Source organism: Leptosomus discolor, chromosome 4 (genome assembly GCF_034619465.1).
Source record: "Leptosomus discolor isolate bLepDis1 chromosome 4, bLepDis1.hap2, whole genome shotgun sequence".
Lineage (NCBI taxonomy): Eukaryota > Metazoa > Chordata > Aves > Leptosomiformes > Leptosomidae > Leptosomus > Leptosomus discolor.
In genome coordinates, this window is record NC_141394.1 from 77,363,493 (window position 1) to 77,378,085 (window position 14,593).

The window sequence follows — 14,593 nt, forward strand, 5'->3', positions numbered from 1 at the left end:
ACTCAACTGTGAAGTGATAGAGTTTGGGGAAGATGGCGAGAACTTAATTTCCTCGTTTCATTCTATTTTCCTGTCTAAAGCGGAGGGCTCTGAGCTGACTGTTACTCTCAGGAATGAGATCTTTGGATGGCGCTAAGCAGTCCAGTGGAAAGGTCAGCTCAGTGCTAAGTGCCAATCAAAAGCAGCAAACCACGTTAGGGATTGTTATGAAAGGGAAGCAGGACAAAACAGAGAACATCATTATGCCCTTATATAAATCCACAGTGCATTTACCTCTCGGAAAATTGTTTGCAGATTTGGTCCACCTCAGAGGCTCAGAAGAGCAGGAGGCATGGCCAGGAGCCCTCAGTCACCTCTGTATGAGGAATGAGCAAGTTGACGAAGGATCCTCAGCCTGACCAAGAGATGACGAGGGGGCTGGAGGATGTGACAGAGATTAAAGACCCCACCAGTGGCATTAAGAGAGTGGCTGGGGATTGTTTGCATGATGCCTTTTCCGATACAAGAACCAGAGGGCATCAAGTGAAACTAGCTGGTGGTAGGCTCAAAGCAAGCAAAAAGAGGTGTTTCTTTGCATGGTACAAGGCTGAGCCATGGAAGTTGTTGTTATAGGAGGTCAGGGATGCTTAGAGTTTGCATGCGCCAGAGGGGAAGCTTCATGACTTAGAAGCCCTTCAAACCATCTTTAGAGGTAATTCTGGATCGTAGGCTGCTGGAAGGGAAAACAGACATCGGGGAAATTTCACTATGTGCTGCCTTGTTCTTATAAATCCTATAAATCCTCCTGAGGCAAAGTTTGGCCAGTGTGAGATAAGGCATGTTGGACTACCTGAACATTTATCCTGACCCATTCTCACGCTGTGCTTAGTAGTGATGCTCTGGGGATGTGGGATTGACCTGAGGGTACAGTGGAAGCACAGCCCAGTCAACAGGAGAAGTGGTGGTGTGCAAATGTAACAATTTGATGTCTGGAAATATTTGTATAATTTTCTTCTCCCTGCAAGTTTTGCCATTGTGTTCCCATTAGCTACACCACTGAATTTTGAATGGCTGGAATTTTTGCAGCGCGTCATTCCCGCCTTCCCAGGTACCTGTGACGCCACTCGGCCAAAGTTTGAGCTATGGACACAAGCATGCGAATTTCCTCGTCTGAAAAGTCTCCCGTTACGGAGTTGGGAGCATCCTCTCCCAGCTGGGCACAGAAAGGGGGCATGAGCCTGAGGTCACTGCAGCACCTGAGACACCTCAATTACTTGTTTACTTGCATTAAGCTGCCTGTGTGGTTGCTGGCAGCTCTGCAAGGCCATTCAGACTGTGGGATGGAGCTGCCCACCATGGCAGTAAAAAGCTTTCAACTTCAGAGCGTGAAAACATACCTGGACAAGCCAGGGCAGAGCATGTACTGAATAGTGGTGTTGGGTTATGAAAGCAGCTGGGCTGAACAAGCAGCCTCACCTGCTCTGTGGGTGGCAAAGATGACAGTGAGGATATAGGATCATAAAATGGTTTGGGTTGGAAGGGACCTTGAAGATCATCTAGTCCCAGTCCTATCTTGAGGACATGGCATGCTGTTCGGTGGGATTTAGCAGAGCTGCTTTCATTTTGGATGTCAGTCTCTTGCTTGTCCTCTCTCTGCTCTCAGTGCATTTTTTTTATTATTTTTTTTTTTTTTTTGTATCACACTTCAGCCAATGATGCATTTTTGTTCACAGGAGGGCTTTTAATTGCCATGAAGGACATCAGCCAGTGCTGCATATTTATCCTCACCTTCAGGATTTCAGACACTTCTAATGGACTGATAACCATGGGACAGTGATGGCACAGACACAGCAGGGTGTGTGGGTCTTTCTTGAAGTAAATGGAGCATAAACATTAGCTCTGTACTTCCTTTCACAGAGCTACAAGTCATGTGCATTAAAATCCTTTTTTTTCCCCCTGCCCCCTTTCTTTCAGATTTTAACAGTGGGAAGATGCTGATGGACAAAAATGAAACTTGGCTCTCTAATTTCTCTTCTGCTGCCTCTTCCTTTGTGAAAGGACGTGGCAACTTGGCAGGGATCGGCCTCCAGGAGGTGGTCATCGGGCTGATACTAACCCTCATTGACTTGATCACTCTCTTGGGAAATACGGTAGTCTTCATCTGCCCGGTGGTGGAAAAGAGGCTGCGCACCGTCACCTATATGTTTATCATGTCCTTAGCCACGGCAGACTTCCTTGTAGCTTGTCTGGTCATGCCCTTTAGGTAAGGAGTGCTTGTAAGGTAAGGTCAGACGGTGGTGAGGGGGGTGTGCAACGTCCTTTCTCCTTCCTCAGCTCTTTGAGCAGGGCTGTCTGGATGTGCATGTGCTGTGCTTAGCGCTGGGCTCTCCAAAGAGCTTAACTGTGGGCCGGTGGTTATATGTGCTTCTGCGCCTCAGTTTCCCTACCCTTTATAATGGGTTCCCGTGTCATGAATGGAGGGGAATTCCCAAGGGTATTTTTCCCAGGGACCCTGGCTGCTGGTCTGAACTAGCTACCCAGCTTTTCAGGTGGCTCCAGTGTGAAGAGTCCCCTCTTCCAGGACTAGCCATGCATTGCACAGGGGGTCAACATGGTTGCTAGCTGATTTTGCACGCTCGGAGCGTCTGGGGAATGCGAGATGAGGACTGCTGCCGGTCTGTCAGCACTAAGTGCAGGGACTGCGTTGGTCCTGCTAGCGTTTCAAAGGTAGAGCAAACCACGGAGCATATTTTCCCCTCATTTTTCTCAGTCACGAACGACTATAGATATCAGTGGAGTTAAATTCTGTGCTTTCAATTTTACACTTCTTTGACCGTATCTTTTATGTTCTGGTAGTGGGAGGGAGAAGTAAAAAAGTTCCTTATTAGTGTAATAAAATGGATGGTTTCATATTACTGAACTTGCAAGGCTATTGCAGAGATGTTATTCTTCATATTCTTGGTGAAACACAGAATTTTGATTGTTCCTTCTGGTTCTGACAATATACCATTGCAGTTCGTGGGAAGGCTGGCAACCTTGCTAAATAAATTTTTCGCCTGCCTGAGCAGACTAGAAGAACTGCAGTCTGCAGTGGGATAACAAATGGGATTCACTGCACTTGGGGGAATTGTTTTGCCCCTGTAACCTGACTGCATTGCACATCGATAACTGGCAGTGTTGACATGGGGACAAAGGCCACCCCCCCTCTCTCTGTGTACATGTAAGGATTTTATTTTAGTCTAAGTAGGGTAATTTAGGCTCCCCCTGTATTTAATGGAGGAAGAGGCACTTCAGAGGGCAGTTCTCCCTGTATGAGGTTTATATTTACGGAGCTTTGCTACCTGGCTAAGACATAGTAAAACAAATCCAGAAACCAGTTCACTTGTATGTTCTGGCTGTCTGGTGCTGCAAAATGGCCGTAGGTCAGTGTAGAGCGGGGGGCTGCACCCTATTTAGTGTTCCTGGGGCAACACGAAGAAGCTGAACTCTTCACTTTCTGTGCTTCAGTTCTCTTTTGAATTTGGCACCGAAAGATGTTTTCCCAACACACAATTACAAACTGAGTTTTAAGCTTATAGTGTCAGGGGGCCAAAAAAAAGCAGTTAATGATTCCCGTGAAAAAATATTACAGCCAATTTCAATTCTTAGCCCAGTGGAGTTTTAAGTTCAGGTTCTGAAATTATCCATCTGTATTCACCTGCTTTTTCCCTCCACCTGGTGCTACAAACATCTGCCCTTGGGGCTTGGATTGCAGCTTCGTTGTATGATGATCTAACCTATTCCTGTCCTATTAAAGTCGGTGGGAATGAGGGTAGTGACTTAACCAGGAGATTTTATTGCTGATAGTGGGGGTTTTGCTCTGTGTTGTAGAAAGATGGGATTGTGGAAGTGCCTCTTTGCCAGGCAGGGGTGGGAAGGGTCTCCAGGTTGGCTGATCTGGTTCCTGGAGGACTGCCAGCAGCTCTGAGGACCTAGCAGACGTGGCTGCAGCAGGCTGGCTATCCGCTTCCTTCCCCATTGCCAGCTACCAGGCTAAACTGGGCTGGAGCTGGGCTGCAACCAGTGATGGTGGGGTCTGCAAGGCCTGAGATGGGCTTGTCTGAAAAAAAAACGCAGTTCCCCCTGCCCTGCCCAGAAGGGATGCAGAAACGATCCGTATGCTCCTGTCAACAGTAGCACCCACTGCATTTTCCCAAGAGGAGCTCTGCTGTTTCCCACTGCATGGATGAGGTTTCTGCAAGAAAACACAGCAGACCATTTCAGCCTCCCAGAAAGAGAAAACCAGCGTGTCAGTCACCAAAGGTTAGCTAAAGCAACAATCTTTCCACTACCCGGCATTTCACTGGGCTAATTTTTTTTCCTTTCTATGTTCTTGTTAAGCCCAGAAATGAAAGGTTTTCATCCCAGTCTAACCCAAGTGTTTCAAGGGCTCCTCTCTGGGAGTCCACAACATCACCTGCTGTTCCACTCACTCCAACCATTCCTCGAGGAGATGACCTTCTCCATTACCCCAATCTTACCCAGGAAGGGCAGCACGCCATTTGCTCAAAGAAGACCAAAGCTGAACAATTCCTGCTTTGGAGTGAGTTCCAGCTGATAACCTCTATCCCTGCTTCCTCTCTGATCTTGCCTGTTGTCTATTTGATGACTCCTCTGGTGTCTCCACGTTCTGCTCATGCTTGGCAATATCTGTCCTCGATTTCTTTTCTTCTAAATTGAGTTTGAGCATTTCTAGTTACCCAGCGATCTCGTTACTTCGTCTCCCACCTGCTCACATGGTATTTGTAATCTGGGCGATGGGAGGGAGTGGTACCAAAGAGCAAAGGCAGGTGGGTGTTTTGGCAGCTGTAATTTCCCCTGTAAGACTGGTAGCATCCCTTATAACTGGAGTAAGACCTTTTCTTTGTCAAGGGGAAAAAGGGAATTTGGCACTGGTTTTTGCTCTGTTAGGAACACAAAGGGGAAGGAAATTGGACAATTCCTACTTCTAGGCTCCCAGGAAAACACAGAAGAAACAAGAAGCAGCAGATGAAAATACATTTCTTTGGGAGATCTGTCTGTGGCTTCTCACGCCCAACAAGAAAGGAGAAGAAGGGCACAAGAGGGATTTGGAGGGGACTACAGCTGTTAAGAATATGAGGGGAGGGGAAGTATCATAGCATCATAGAATGGTTTGGGTTGGAAGGGACCTTTAAAGGTCGTCTAGTCCAACCCCCCTGCAGTGAGCAGGGACATCTTTAGATACATCAGGTTGCTCAGAGCTCCGTCCAACCTGAATGTTTCCAGGGACGGGGCTTCTCCCACCTCTCTGGGCAGCCTGTGCCAGCGTTTCACCATCCTCATCGTAAAAAATTTCTTCCTTGTATCTAGTCTGGATCTACCCTTTTTTAGTTTAAAACCATCACCCCTTGTCCTTTCAGAGGACAGTAGAGTGCATTACAAGGGCAGAAGGATTTCCGTGAAAACCAATGGCTCCTTCATGCAACCAGAGGGAAAATAGCCCACCTAGGTGAGTGATGTCTTATTTCACCAAAAAAAAAATTATGAAGGGGAGCAAAGAGTAGAAAGCGATTGATGCTTTGTGCCCCTCCTGAATGTCCTGGTGTTGCCTGGTGTGAAGACTTGCCAGCTCATGGTGGGCCACGTGGTGAGGAACGGACCCTGCCAGCTCCATCGGGCGTTGTTCGGCCCTGCTGATGGGGTGGCTGCTGTTTCACAGCTTTCCCACCACCCTGGGTTCACATCTATGTTGCTCTTTTGAATTGCAGTTTGGTCCTCAGTTGGCATGTTAGCACATGCCAAAGAGAAGGAAAAGAAATGATCTTAGGAGCCAGTTTGGCTCAGGAAAATGTGATGGGAAGGAAAACCAAGGTTGTCGCCTGGCGCCTTAATTTCCTAAGAGTAAGACTTCTGTTTTGTTCTTGGTTTGGCTTGTTTGCAGGAGCGGATCAGCTGTGCTTAGCTTGTCGTCTGGGTACTCCAGCCAGCAAAGTTGTTTCCAGGCTGAATATTTCCAGCTGCTCTTTTCTTTTGCAAGCATAAGTGAAACACAGAGGTGACTTCACTTCTGCTCACACTGTGTGTTTCTTTTATTATTCCTTTTAAACCAGCATCATTTCCAAGCTGCAGAGCCCTTTAACATCAGAGAAGAGGGGAGAGGCATCCGCCGTCCTGCGCTGTGAGAACATCTGCTAGGTCAGGTGCATCCCACCAGCTGCGTGCTGATGGGAGCTAGGTACCTGCTCGGCTGGGATCTGTGTGCGGGGGCGTTCATGACAGCAGCATGGTCTGCTTCTGGAAGGCCATGGTGCTCACACCACAGGCTTTGCAGCATCTCTGGGGATAAGGAGGCCTTCTGAGGAGAGGCAACAAGGCACCACAAGTCCATTACTGGACCCATGCTTCAACCTCCATATGTCTCATTTCCCCATCTAAAACAGAGCTGTGAAATCTTTCCATGTGCGCGCAGTGGGACCCTCCGTGCTGCCCGTATGGAGGCCACCACGGTGCAGGGTCAGGTTCTCCTCCAGATCAATGTTTGCTTGAACTTTTGCATAGCATCCCGCCTACAAAAATCTGCTGAGTGCTGGGGCCCTTCAGCAGCGCTGTACCCACCTACAGCAGTCATCGTGCTCTAGAACAACCTTCACAAGTCATTTTAATGAGTTGTTGCTAATTAGATGCAGAGCGGGCATTGGTTTCTGACTCCTCTGACATCAAGTTGACTTTGCTTTTGCTGGATGGCAGAGCCCACCTGAGTGCACTGCAGCACGGCAGCCCTATTTTCGCTGTATTTGACCATCAAGCTGTGAAGTTACAGGATAATTAAAGCTTTGCAGGACTAGGTAGTTACTCAGCCTTTCACATCAAATTCACACACAATGGTTATTTCAGCAGCACCCCAGGAGCTGCAGAAAGCTGGTGAAAAAAAGGGGAAGCGAATGGCATCTAATTGAATGCTATAGAAACAGGCGTCGGCCTTCCTACAGCTGCCATATGTTCCTTCCTTCGCTGCTCACTTCTTACACGCCCCTCTCGACTTTGTTAGAAATAATTTTGGCATAATGTCTGCTTTTTGCTGGTGTGTTTACCTCGCTGAGACATTTGTGAGCTGCATAACATACAAGCTGCATAGGCTTTCTCCTCGGATTTTTATTTTTTTAACCAAGAGTTGAAATCCCCTGGTTTTGAAGCATAAGACCAGACAAAAAGTGAGTTTCTTGGAAGAGGGAGCATCTTCCATGCCCCAGGAATTGAGGAGAAATCATAAAAGTCTGTGCTGCATAGGGCACTGGAAAAAGCTGTGATAGATAAAGCTGTGCAGATGTAAATTTGAGGAACTTTGGGGGGCAAAGCACCTCTGTCAAGGCACCCACTTATAAACAAAGTGCAGGCGAGAAGCACAGGTTTGGTATTCTTCAGCCACGCCCCACCTGTGGGTTATTGCCTTGGACTGTCTAACGGAGCTGCACACCCATCTTTGGTACCTCTGTTAAAATATGGCATTACCTCAGTGGAGCCTTGAAGAAATGCGTGACATCAGTCCTTCTAGCTTTGATTTCTGGTCATTTTCTCTTGCAGTATCATTTACGAGGTGACGGGGATGTGGCTGTTCGGGAAGCTGTTCTGCAAAGTCTGGATCTCCTTTGATGTCATGTTCTGCACGGCGTCCATCGTCACGTTGTGCTTCATTAGCCTGGACAGGTACTGCTCCGTGGTGACCCCGTACCACTATTCAAGAAGGATGTCCCGTGGTAGGTGAGTGGAGTTGTTCCTCACTTGGGGTCCCTTCAAGTTTTCACTTGGACATGGCCTATGTTGGCTCAGGACCTATTGAGCTGCTGGCAGTTGCTCAGAGCGATATGGCAAAAGGATCTTCGCACCACTTAAAACTTTGCAGAAAATTTCTAATGTGGTGCAGGAGAAAAGGAGCAGGCAGCCGAGCTGGTTTGATGGTGCTCCTGGGAAAGCACTTTTTAAGCTAAGGACGGGTCGCAAAATGGGGTGGAAACCGGTGATGTGAGCTGCTTTGTACCTACAACTTCTGCCCTTCGCAGGCATTTCATGGGAATTTCCCCAAGGACTAGGGGAAATGACACCCAGAATTCACATAGCAGTAGTCTTCCCCCTCTTAAACTCATCATGTTTTTTGAAGTGATACTTGTGGGGGAAATGCAGAGAAAACAGGATGAGTTTCTAAGCTCCTGTCAAGGCTTCACGTGAAACATTGAAATGAGGACTGCAGGGTGGGAAAAGTTGTCTGATGGTGGGCAGAGAGGACACTGCAGTTGCAGGGTGCTTTACAAGGTGGGTTCAGGCACTTGTGGAGATGTTTTCCCCACTGCAGCTCTTGCCATGTACGTTTTGTGGAACGTGGGCAGCCGTCAAAACAAGGAGGGGGCTGCGCTGCATGCCGCGTCACAGAGCAAGCAATGCAGTGGTTCTGTGGATCTAGTGCCCATCAGCCCCACCCCTATTGCTCCTCAGAGGATAACGGCCAGTTGACACCAAATAGGAAAATCCTCATGTTTTAAGTATTAAGAAAACCCTCTGTAAAACCTTTCCTCCTCTTTTTTTCAGCCAGCTCTGATTATCCCTTACATTGACCCTAGTTCTGTAAACCACAAACCAAATTACCCAGTTGTCAGAGATATTCATTCACGTGTGGACTTGTTGTACCCCGGCTTTTTCCATTCTCCAAGCCCTGTGGGACTGCTGAGCAGTGATATCCCACACGGGTTACCATGGGGATTGAATCGTACTGGATGTTCTCAACTCACAATTACTCAGACCCTCTCTCCCCTCCCCGTCTCTTTCCTTTCGCAGATGCATCGTGATGACCTGCATGGTCTGGGTATACTCCTCCCTCATTTCCTTCCTTCCTGTCATGCAAGGCTGGAATGAGATCCCAGGGGTGGACTTCGATGAAGGCAGAGAATGCATCTTTGTCACCAACTGGATTTTTGCCATCGTGGCTTCTGCTCTGGCGTTTTTTGTCCCCTTCATGGTCATGTGCAGCATGTATTTCTTCATCTACCGAGCTTCACGGCTCAAGGCCACCCGTATCATGTCGCAGACCCTGGAGATTCACTACCACCCCAACAGCAAGCGGCAGAACCACCTGCAGCTGGAGAACAAGGCCACGCGGACCATTAGCATTATCATTTCAGTCTTTGTGCTGTGCTGGCTGCCGTACTTTGTCCTGAACGTCTGGCTTGCTGCCAGAGGCACCGACTCCACCAGCACGGTCTTGGTTGACACCTTCAAGATCATCACTTGGTTAGGGTATTGCAACTCCACCATCAACCCTATGCTCTATGCTTTCCTGAACCGGGACTTCCAACGGGCCCTGAAGAAGCTGCTCATTTGCAGGCACAGGTCTCAGGTGGACATTGGAGAAGACATGGTTTCCATAGCCACCTTTTCCAAGACTGCTCCAGACCTAGAATATAGCATTACGGTGCCAGTGCCCAGTGGTGCCCTTAAGGGCAAACCCAAGTAACAGGAATTCAGAATCAGTTGCCAGAGGTGGTGGTACAGAAAGGGCCAGAGCACATCCTAACGGAAAAATAACGGGGAGGAAATAAGGGAAGGAGGGGCTGGAATGTTACATCTAGGGGCATACCACAAAGATGCATTTCTTCATCTTCCACAGTTGATATTTTAGGGGCAATTTGTTATAAGTAATGGAGCTAATTCCTTCCTAGGTAATTATTTTTTTAATGAGCATTTCCCAAGACAAATTCAACTTCATGATGGGGATAAAAAAAAAAAAAATCAGTATAACATGAACTTGTCTGTGTACATCCTGGTGATCTACAACGTGAGGTGGGTCAGTCTCTCTTTCTTATCAAGCCACTGTAGCTCTCCTCTTACAGCTTACATTACAAATTTGACCAGTTTTAATAACTGCACAGGTGTCAGTCTGCGTACGGGCGTTGGGAAGATGGAGGTGGTCAAAGAGCAGAGGTCACTTCTTCACAAAAGCAGCACCTGTCCAGCAGCTTGTGCCCTCCACAGTCTGGGCTGTTGCTCAGGGTGCAACTTGCTTCTGAAATACTGAGATGTTCTGAGCTTTCCTGTTTCAGACTTGGTGTTTAACACTATAGGATAGGTTCAGCAGCAGGCAGGAAGGGGTAGGAGAAATACTCTACATGCATAGAGAGCGTGGCTACTGTTTGTAAAATCTAAGGTCATTGCTTCAGTGGCTTTCTGTGAATTTTCTGTGAGTGTCTTTATTAAATCTGGAAAGGAATGTCCTATGTGGCAGACCCCAGGAGATGAGCAAGACTTGCTGACACATTTCTCTGTAGCACAGAGTGCCCAGGGAGTTCAAAGGGGGCTACAGGTGACCAAGACCGATCAAAGAGGGGATGGGAAGAGGAATTACTGCTTGCTTGTGTGTTTTGCACTGTGATGTCTATGCCTTGATGCTACGAGTGTAGCTATAGACTATTTCTGGACCACACAGCCACAAAAAAAAAAGATAAATGGAAATTACTGTTTTTACCACTCCCAAGTGCTTGTCTGGACTTCATCAAGCAGCACCAGCTCCCTGCAGACAGGCCATGGAGTACCTCACAAGGATTACCTTGGAAAGGCAGGACTGCTCCCAAACATCTCTGCAGCACTGTAATGGTGAGTAAAAGCAGGAGCCAAACCCCCATGACCACAGCTTTTCCGCTTTTCTGTAGCAGGGTCCCATGAGGGCTGGTGACTGCTCAGACAACAGCCATCGCTTCCCCCAGCACAGTTCTGGTGGGGTCTCACACTGGTTTACAGGGGAGAGTCACTGCACACAGAGCCTGCTCTTAGACTGATCCTCTGTGGACATAAAACACTTCAAGGATGGTTTCCAAAACATTTTTTTTCCCTGAGTGCTCAATCGCTTACTTGGGACAGGCAAGGTTTCTGCAGCCTGGGAAGCAGAGCAAACACAGCAGAAAGATGCCCAGGCTAATGATTAATGCTAAACCTACTGGACTGAGGCACTCGGAGGGGTGAAAAATGTCACTTTGTTAACAAAAAGAAAGGGGGCGAGGGCTAGTGAGAGTCCTGGGTTGTTCTGCCCTTCCAAGCTCAAAGGCAGCAGAGGACCATCCCCAGAAGTGTAGCAAAAAGCAAACAGCAACTGCCCAGAGCATCTCATCTACTGAAGACACTGGTACAAGGGTCAGCATTTCTTGCTCAAGAGCCTGGTACAAGGAACAGCCCTGACCTGGGGTTGCAACACTGGTACTCCAGTCAAATGACTCTTCATCCCAGCTCCTACAACTCCAACAACGTGGAAACGGTAAGGAGAAAAACTACACAATCCTGCCCTTATTCTGGGGGAAGCATCTAGGTCCAGTGGGCACAAAGGTGGACAGGACAGGTTTCTTGCTTCTGCCACCCAGTTCATTTCAATAAAACAGGACAAGGAAGCGTTTCAGCCCCAAGAGCTATGGGGACAGGGTGGGGGGAGCTGAGGGATGGGCAACATCCTCTGCAAGAACAGGCTAGGACTGCCGTGCCGCACAACGCAGCGGAGTCAGGGAGCAGAGCTCCTGTTTGCAGGGCTGTAAGCTGGCAGCTGTCCTAGCCTCCATGTTCAGGTGTCCCTCTGCAAAAAGAGTGGGTGAGAAGGTACACACCGATTTCCATAGCCACAGGAAGAACCCGAGACAGTCTGACAGTTGGTTTCTAGATGTTGATAAATTGAAAGAAGGCAAATAAACCTGTCTGTGAGCCATCAGGTGTTCTCACCACTGGGGCCATCATGTAAAGACTGGAATCTCACAGACAAGGTGGAAAGCTGCTGCTGGCATCTGCACAGAGCTGAGAAAAGCCTGCCTTCATTGCTCTCCCTTCCAGGATGCGAGCATAGAGCAAATGCACATTAGACCAAAGACCTTCGCTCTTTCAGTCATGGCTGACCATTCACAGTCTTGACTGGAGAACATCATACAGCAGAAGGACAGGATGCAACAGGGAAGCGTAGTGTAATTAAAACCTGACTTAAAGAAGGAAAACAACATGGGAGGGGCATCCCCCTGGGTAGCCTGGTTCTGAAGAGCTGGTAAAATAGCCCTGGAGCTGGTGGGGGTGGTGTTTCATAGCACAGAGAGGCATCGTCCTCCACTGCTGGGGGGGGCAGAGCAAGTGGAGCTGCCAGAGGCAGGGAAGTAAGTGCTTGCAGGTAAGCCCTGAGTTCTGAGAAAACCTCTCTGGTTAGGGAGAAGACTTTCTTGGTCTGGAGTGAAAAGGAGCAAAGAGAAGGACAACACGCTGCAGCATCCAGCGCTGAGAGAAGCAAAGCCTCACCAAGTCTTTGCTCACAGGCAGTTAAGTGCTGAGCATGGCCAGGTGCTTTTGTGGTTGGGCACGCACCACAGAGGGGAGGATTTGTACATTTGAGGATAAGTGTAACATCCCAGGATACGCAGACACACCTCGTGTGAACACATATGCCATTTTTGGTACTGAAATGCTGCAGGGCGCTTGGAAAAGAAACTTACTTACATCCAGCACAGATATACAGCAAGTTAAAACCACCTTATTCTTAATTTCCTGTGCTCCATCTGTAATCAGTGAACTGGCAGGGAAGCTGGAGAGGCTTCAAACGTGGCCATTTAACTGAGCATTTATAGCTGATGCTAACAGGGACATCCAAGGGAAGAGGACACACTTAACCATGTTCTGTTTAAACCTGGCTAAACTCAATAAAAGTTCTGTTTCTGACCAAATATTCACTGCAGCATTCTGGTTTCAGGTGGCAAACCAGTATCTAGGAAAGTTATCCAAAGGAAGACAATCTTTGTAATCCACTTTGGCCTTATCATAAGGCCGCAGAGCATCAGCCGGTTTAATTGCTAGCCGTAGCGTCGCACCACAGTACGACGATCCCCCGGAGGATTCGAATCCAACATCTTAAACTGATTTCAGAGACTACAACTTCAAAAATTTACGCCTGTGAAAGAGGAAAATGCACTTATGCAAAACCAGTTCTAACAGTGTAAGAACAGTGTTCAAGACTTCCCTCTGTTAACAGCTGGGAGATTGCCTCCATAATCCACTCAGTTTAGAAGAGCTCGGTTCCCTTTCTTCAGATGGTACCTCACTTCCAAGCAGCATATTCACCTTTGCATCACGACCTGCACCGGGGCAAGTGTTAGACAGGAAAGCAAAGCAAGTTACAGAAATGCAGTGCCCACCCTCCTGTTCCAACCGCACAAGGCTGCCATCTGCAGCACGCACTGATGCAGGCTTTGAACAGAAGCAACTACTATTTATTTATATTTTTATAAATAAAAAAGTTTATTAAATCATTTAGACTTGAAAGAAGTCACAATAATTAATGCACTCAACAATTACGGCAAGTGCATTCTGTACACCACCAACCCAAATGGATTGATTCTGTATTTTATAAATAAAAATTAACATATTTACAATGAGAAATAAAAGCATGGCATTAGGCAGTTAAATTAGCAGATTACACAAAGGCCTACCAGTCGATTTTTTTAAAAAGTACAAATCTACAAGATTACATACGACATGTATGACTTCATTAGGTTTAAATTTTCAAAATCACAATATTTTCGTACATAATTTTTACTATGGCTCTTCCAACCACTGCCTATAAAACCCCGTTTTTTAATGGCAAAAAGCTCCTTTCCCTTCTCTACAGGTTTATCTGTATAAAATGCATTCCCTACTACTATAGTGCAGAAGTATGAAATGATTTCCTCTAATGACTGGCTATGAAGACTGACAGTATGTACAACAGCGGTACTTTTTTGCTTTAAAAATAGTGCAGATTCCCAGTTTACCCACCAGGGACAAAAATGGAGTCATAGTTCATTTCAAAATCATCTTCATTTCACCAAAGAGCAAGTGATCTGGATAGATACTCACTAGGCTTAGAGACTGTAATTTGCTCTATAAAAATACAGTATTTTAATTCTATTTACATGTTACAGATCTCTCACTTACCCAGCAAGCTGACATTTACAAGCTTCAAAAAAAACTCAGCAACCCCCAAAAAAAAGGTTAATGGAGCACAACATTGGTAAGCACAGTAGCTGGACCCATCCACCTAGGAGAGTCAAGGTAAGAAAAATGGAATGTGAAAAGTGTGGTTACTGGCTTTCGTTGGCTGTTGAAGTAAATTAAAATCTGTCCAACACGTCTTACACGTTAAACATGGCAAAAAGAGTTTAAGTAAACTATTTCCAAGATAGACATTCTGCATCATAGGATCCTCCTGCTGAACAATCCCTGTAAAACCTGCTGAGTGGAAGAAGTGATCCTGAGGATAGTTATTTGCTTGGTTGTCTGGAATGCTTGTTTCCTGATAGACTCATTGTCCGTGACCTCTGCCTAAGCACTGGTTTTGGTGGGAGTTCCAAGTCTTCAAATACAGGATTTTCTATGATTGCTGCAGCCTCTGGTCTTTCAGTGGGACTCGGAGAGAGCATGTCCTTCACCATGGTGTACTAAAAGAAAACACGCGTTACATGAATCGATTCATAAACTCTTTCTTATTTAATGTTCCGACTTCACTTGTGGCTGTGTGAACAAGCAGAAAATGTCCCCGGTTGCTTTCAGAGTAATTTGGTGGTTAGTGCTTTGGCAG

At 47.0% G+C, this 14,593-nt stretch overlaps 2 protein-coding genes across 2 annotated transcripts in view; one reads left to right on the top strand and one right to left on the bottom strand.

The window, feature by feature from the left end:
- The first annotated feature begins 1,970 nt into the window (after positions 1 to 1,970).
- Positions 1,971 to 9,481, top strand: LOC104347285 (histamine H2 receptor). Its single transcript, XM_009952263.2, has 3 exons — positions 1,971 to 2,242; positions 7,561 to 7,737; positions 8,806 to 9,481. Exons 1-3 carry the CDS (start codon positions 1,971 to 1,973, stop codon positions 9,479 to 9,481), a joined length of 1,125 nt encoding a protein of 374 aa, XP_009950565.2.
- Positions 9,482 to 14,227: 4,746 nt separating this feature from the next.
- EIF2AK3 (eukaryotic translation initiation factor 2 alpha kinase 3) overlaps positions 14,228 to 14,593 on the bottom strand; it is a 44,350-nt gene continuing 43,984 nt past the window's right edge. The window contains exon 17 of the mRNA XM_086464053.1: positions 14,228 to 14,453. Within this exon, the coding sequence (XP_086320179.1) occupies positions 14,277 to 14,453 (177 nt within the window). The 3' untranslated portion in view covers positions 14,228 to 14,276. The remainder of the gene's footprint in view (positions 14,454 to 14,593) is intronic.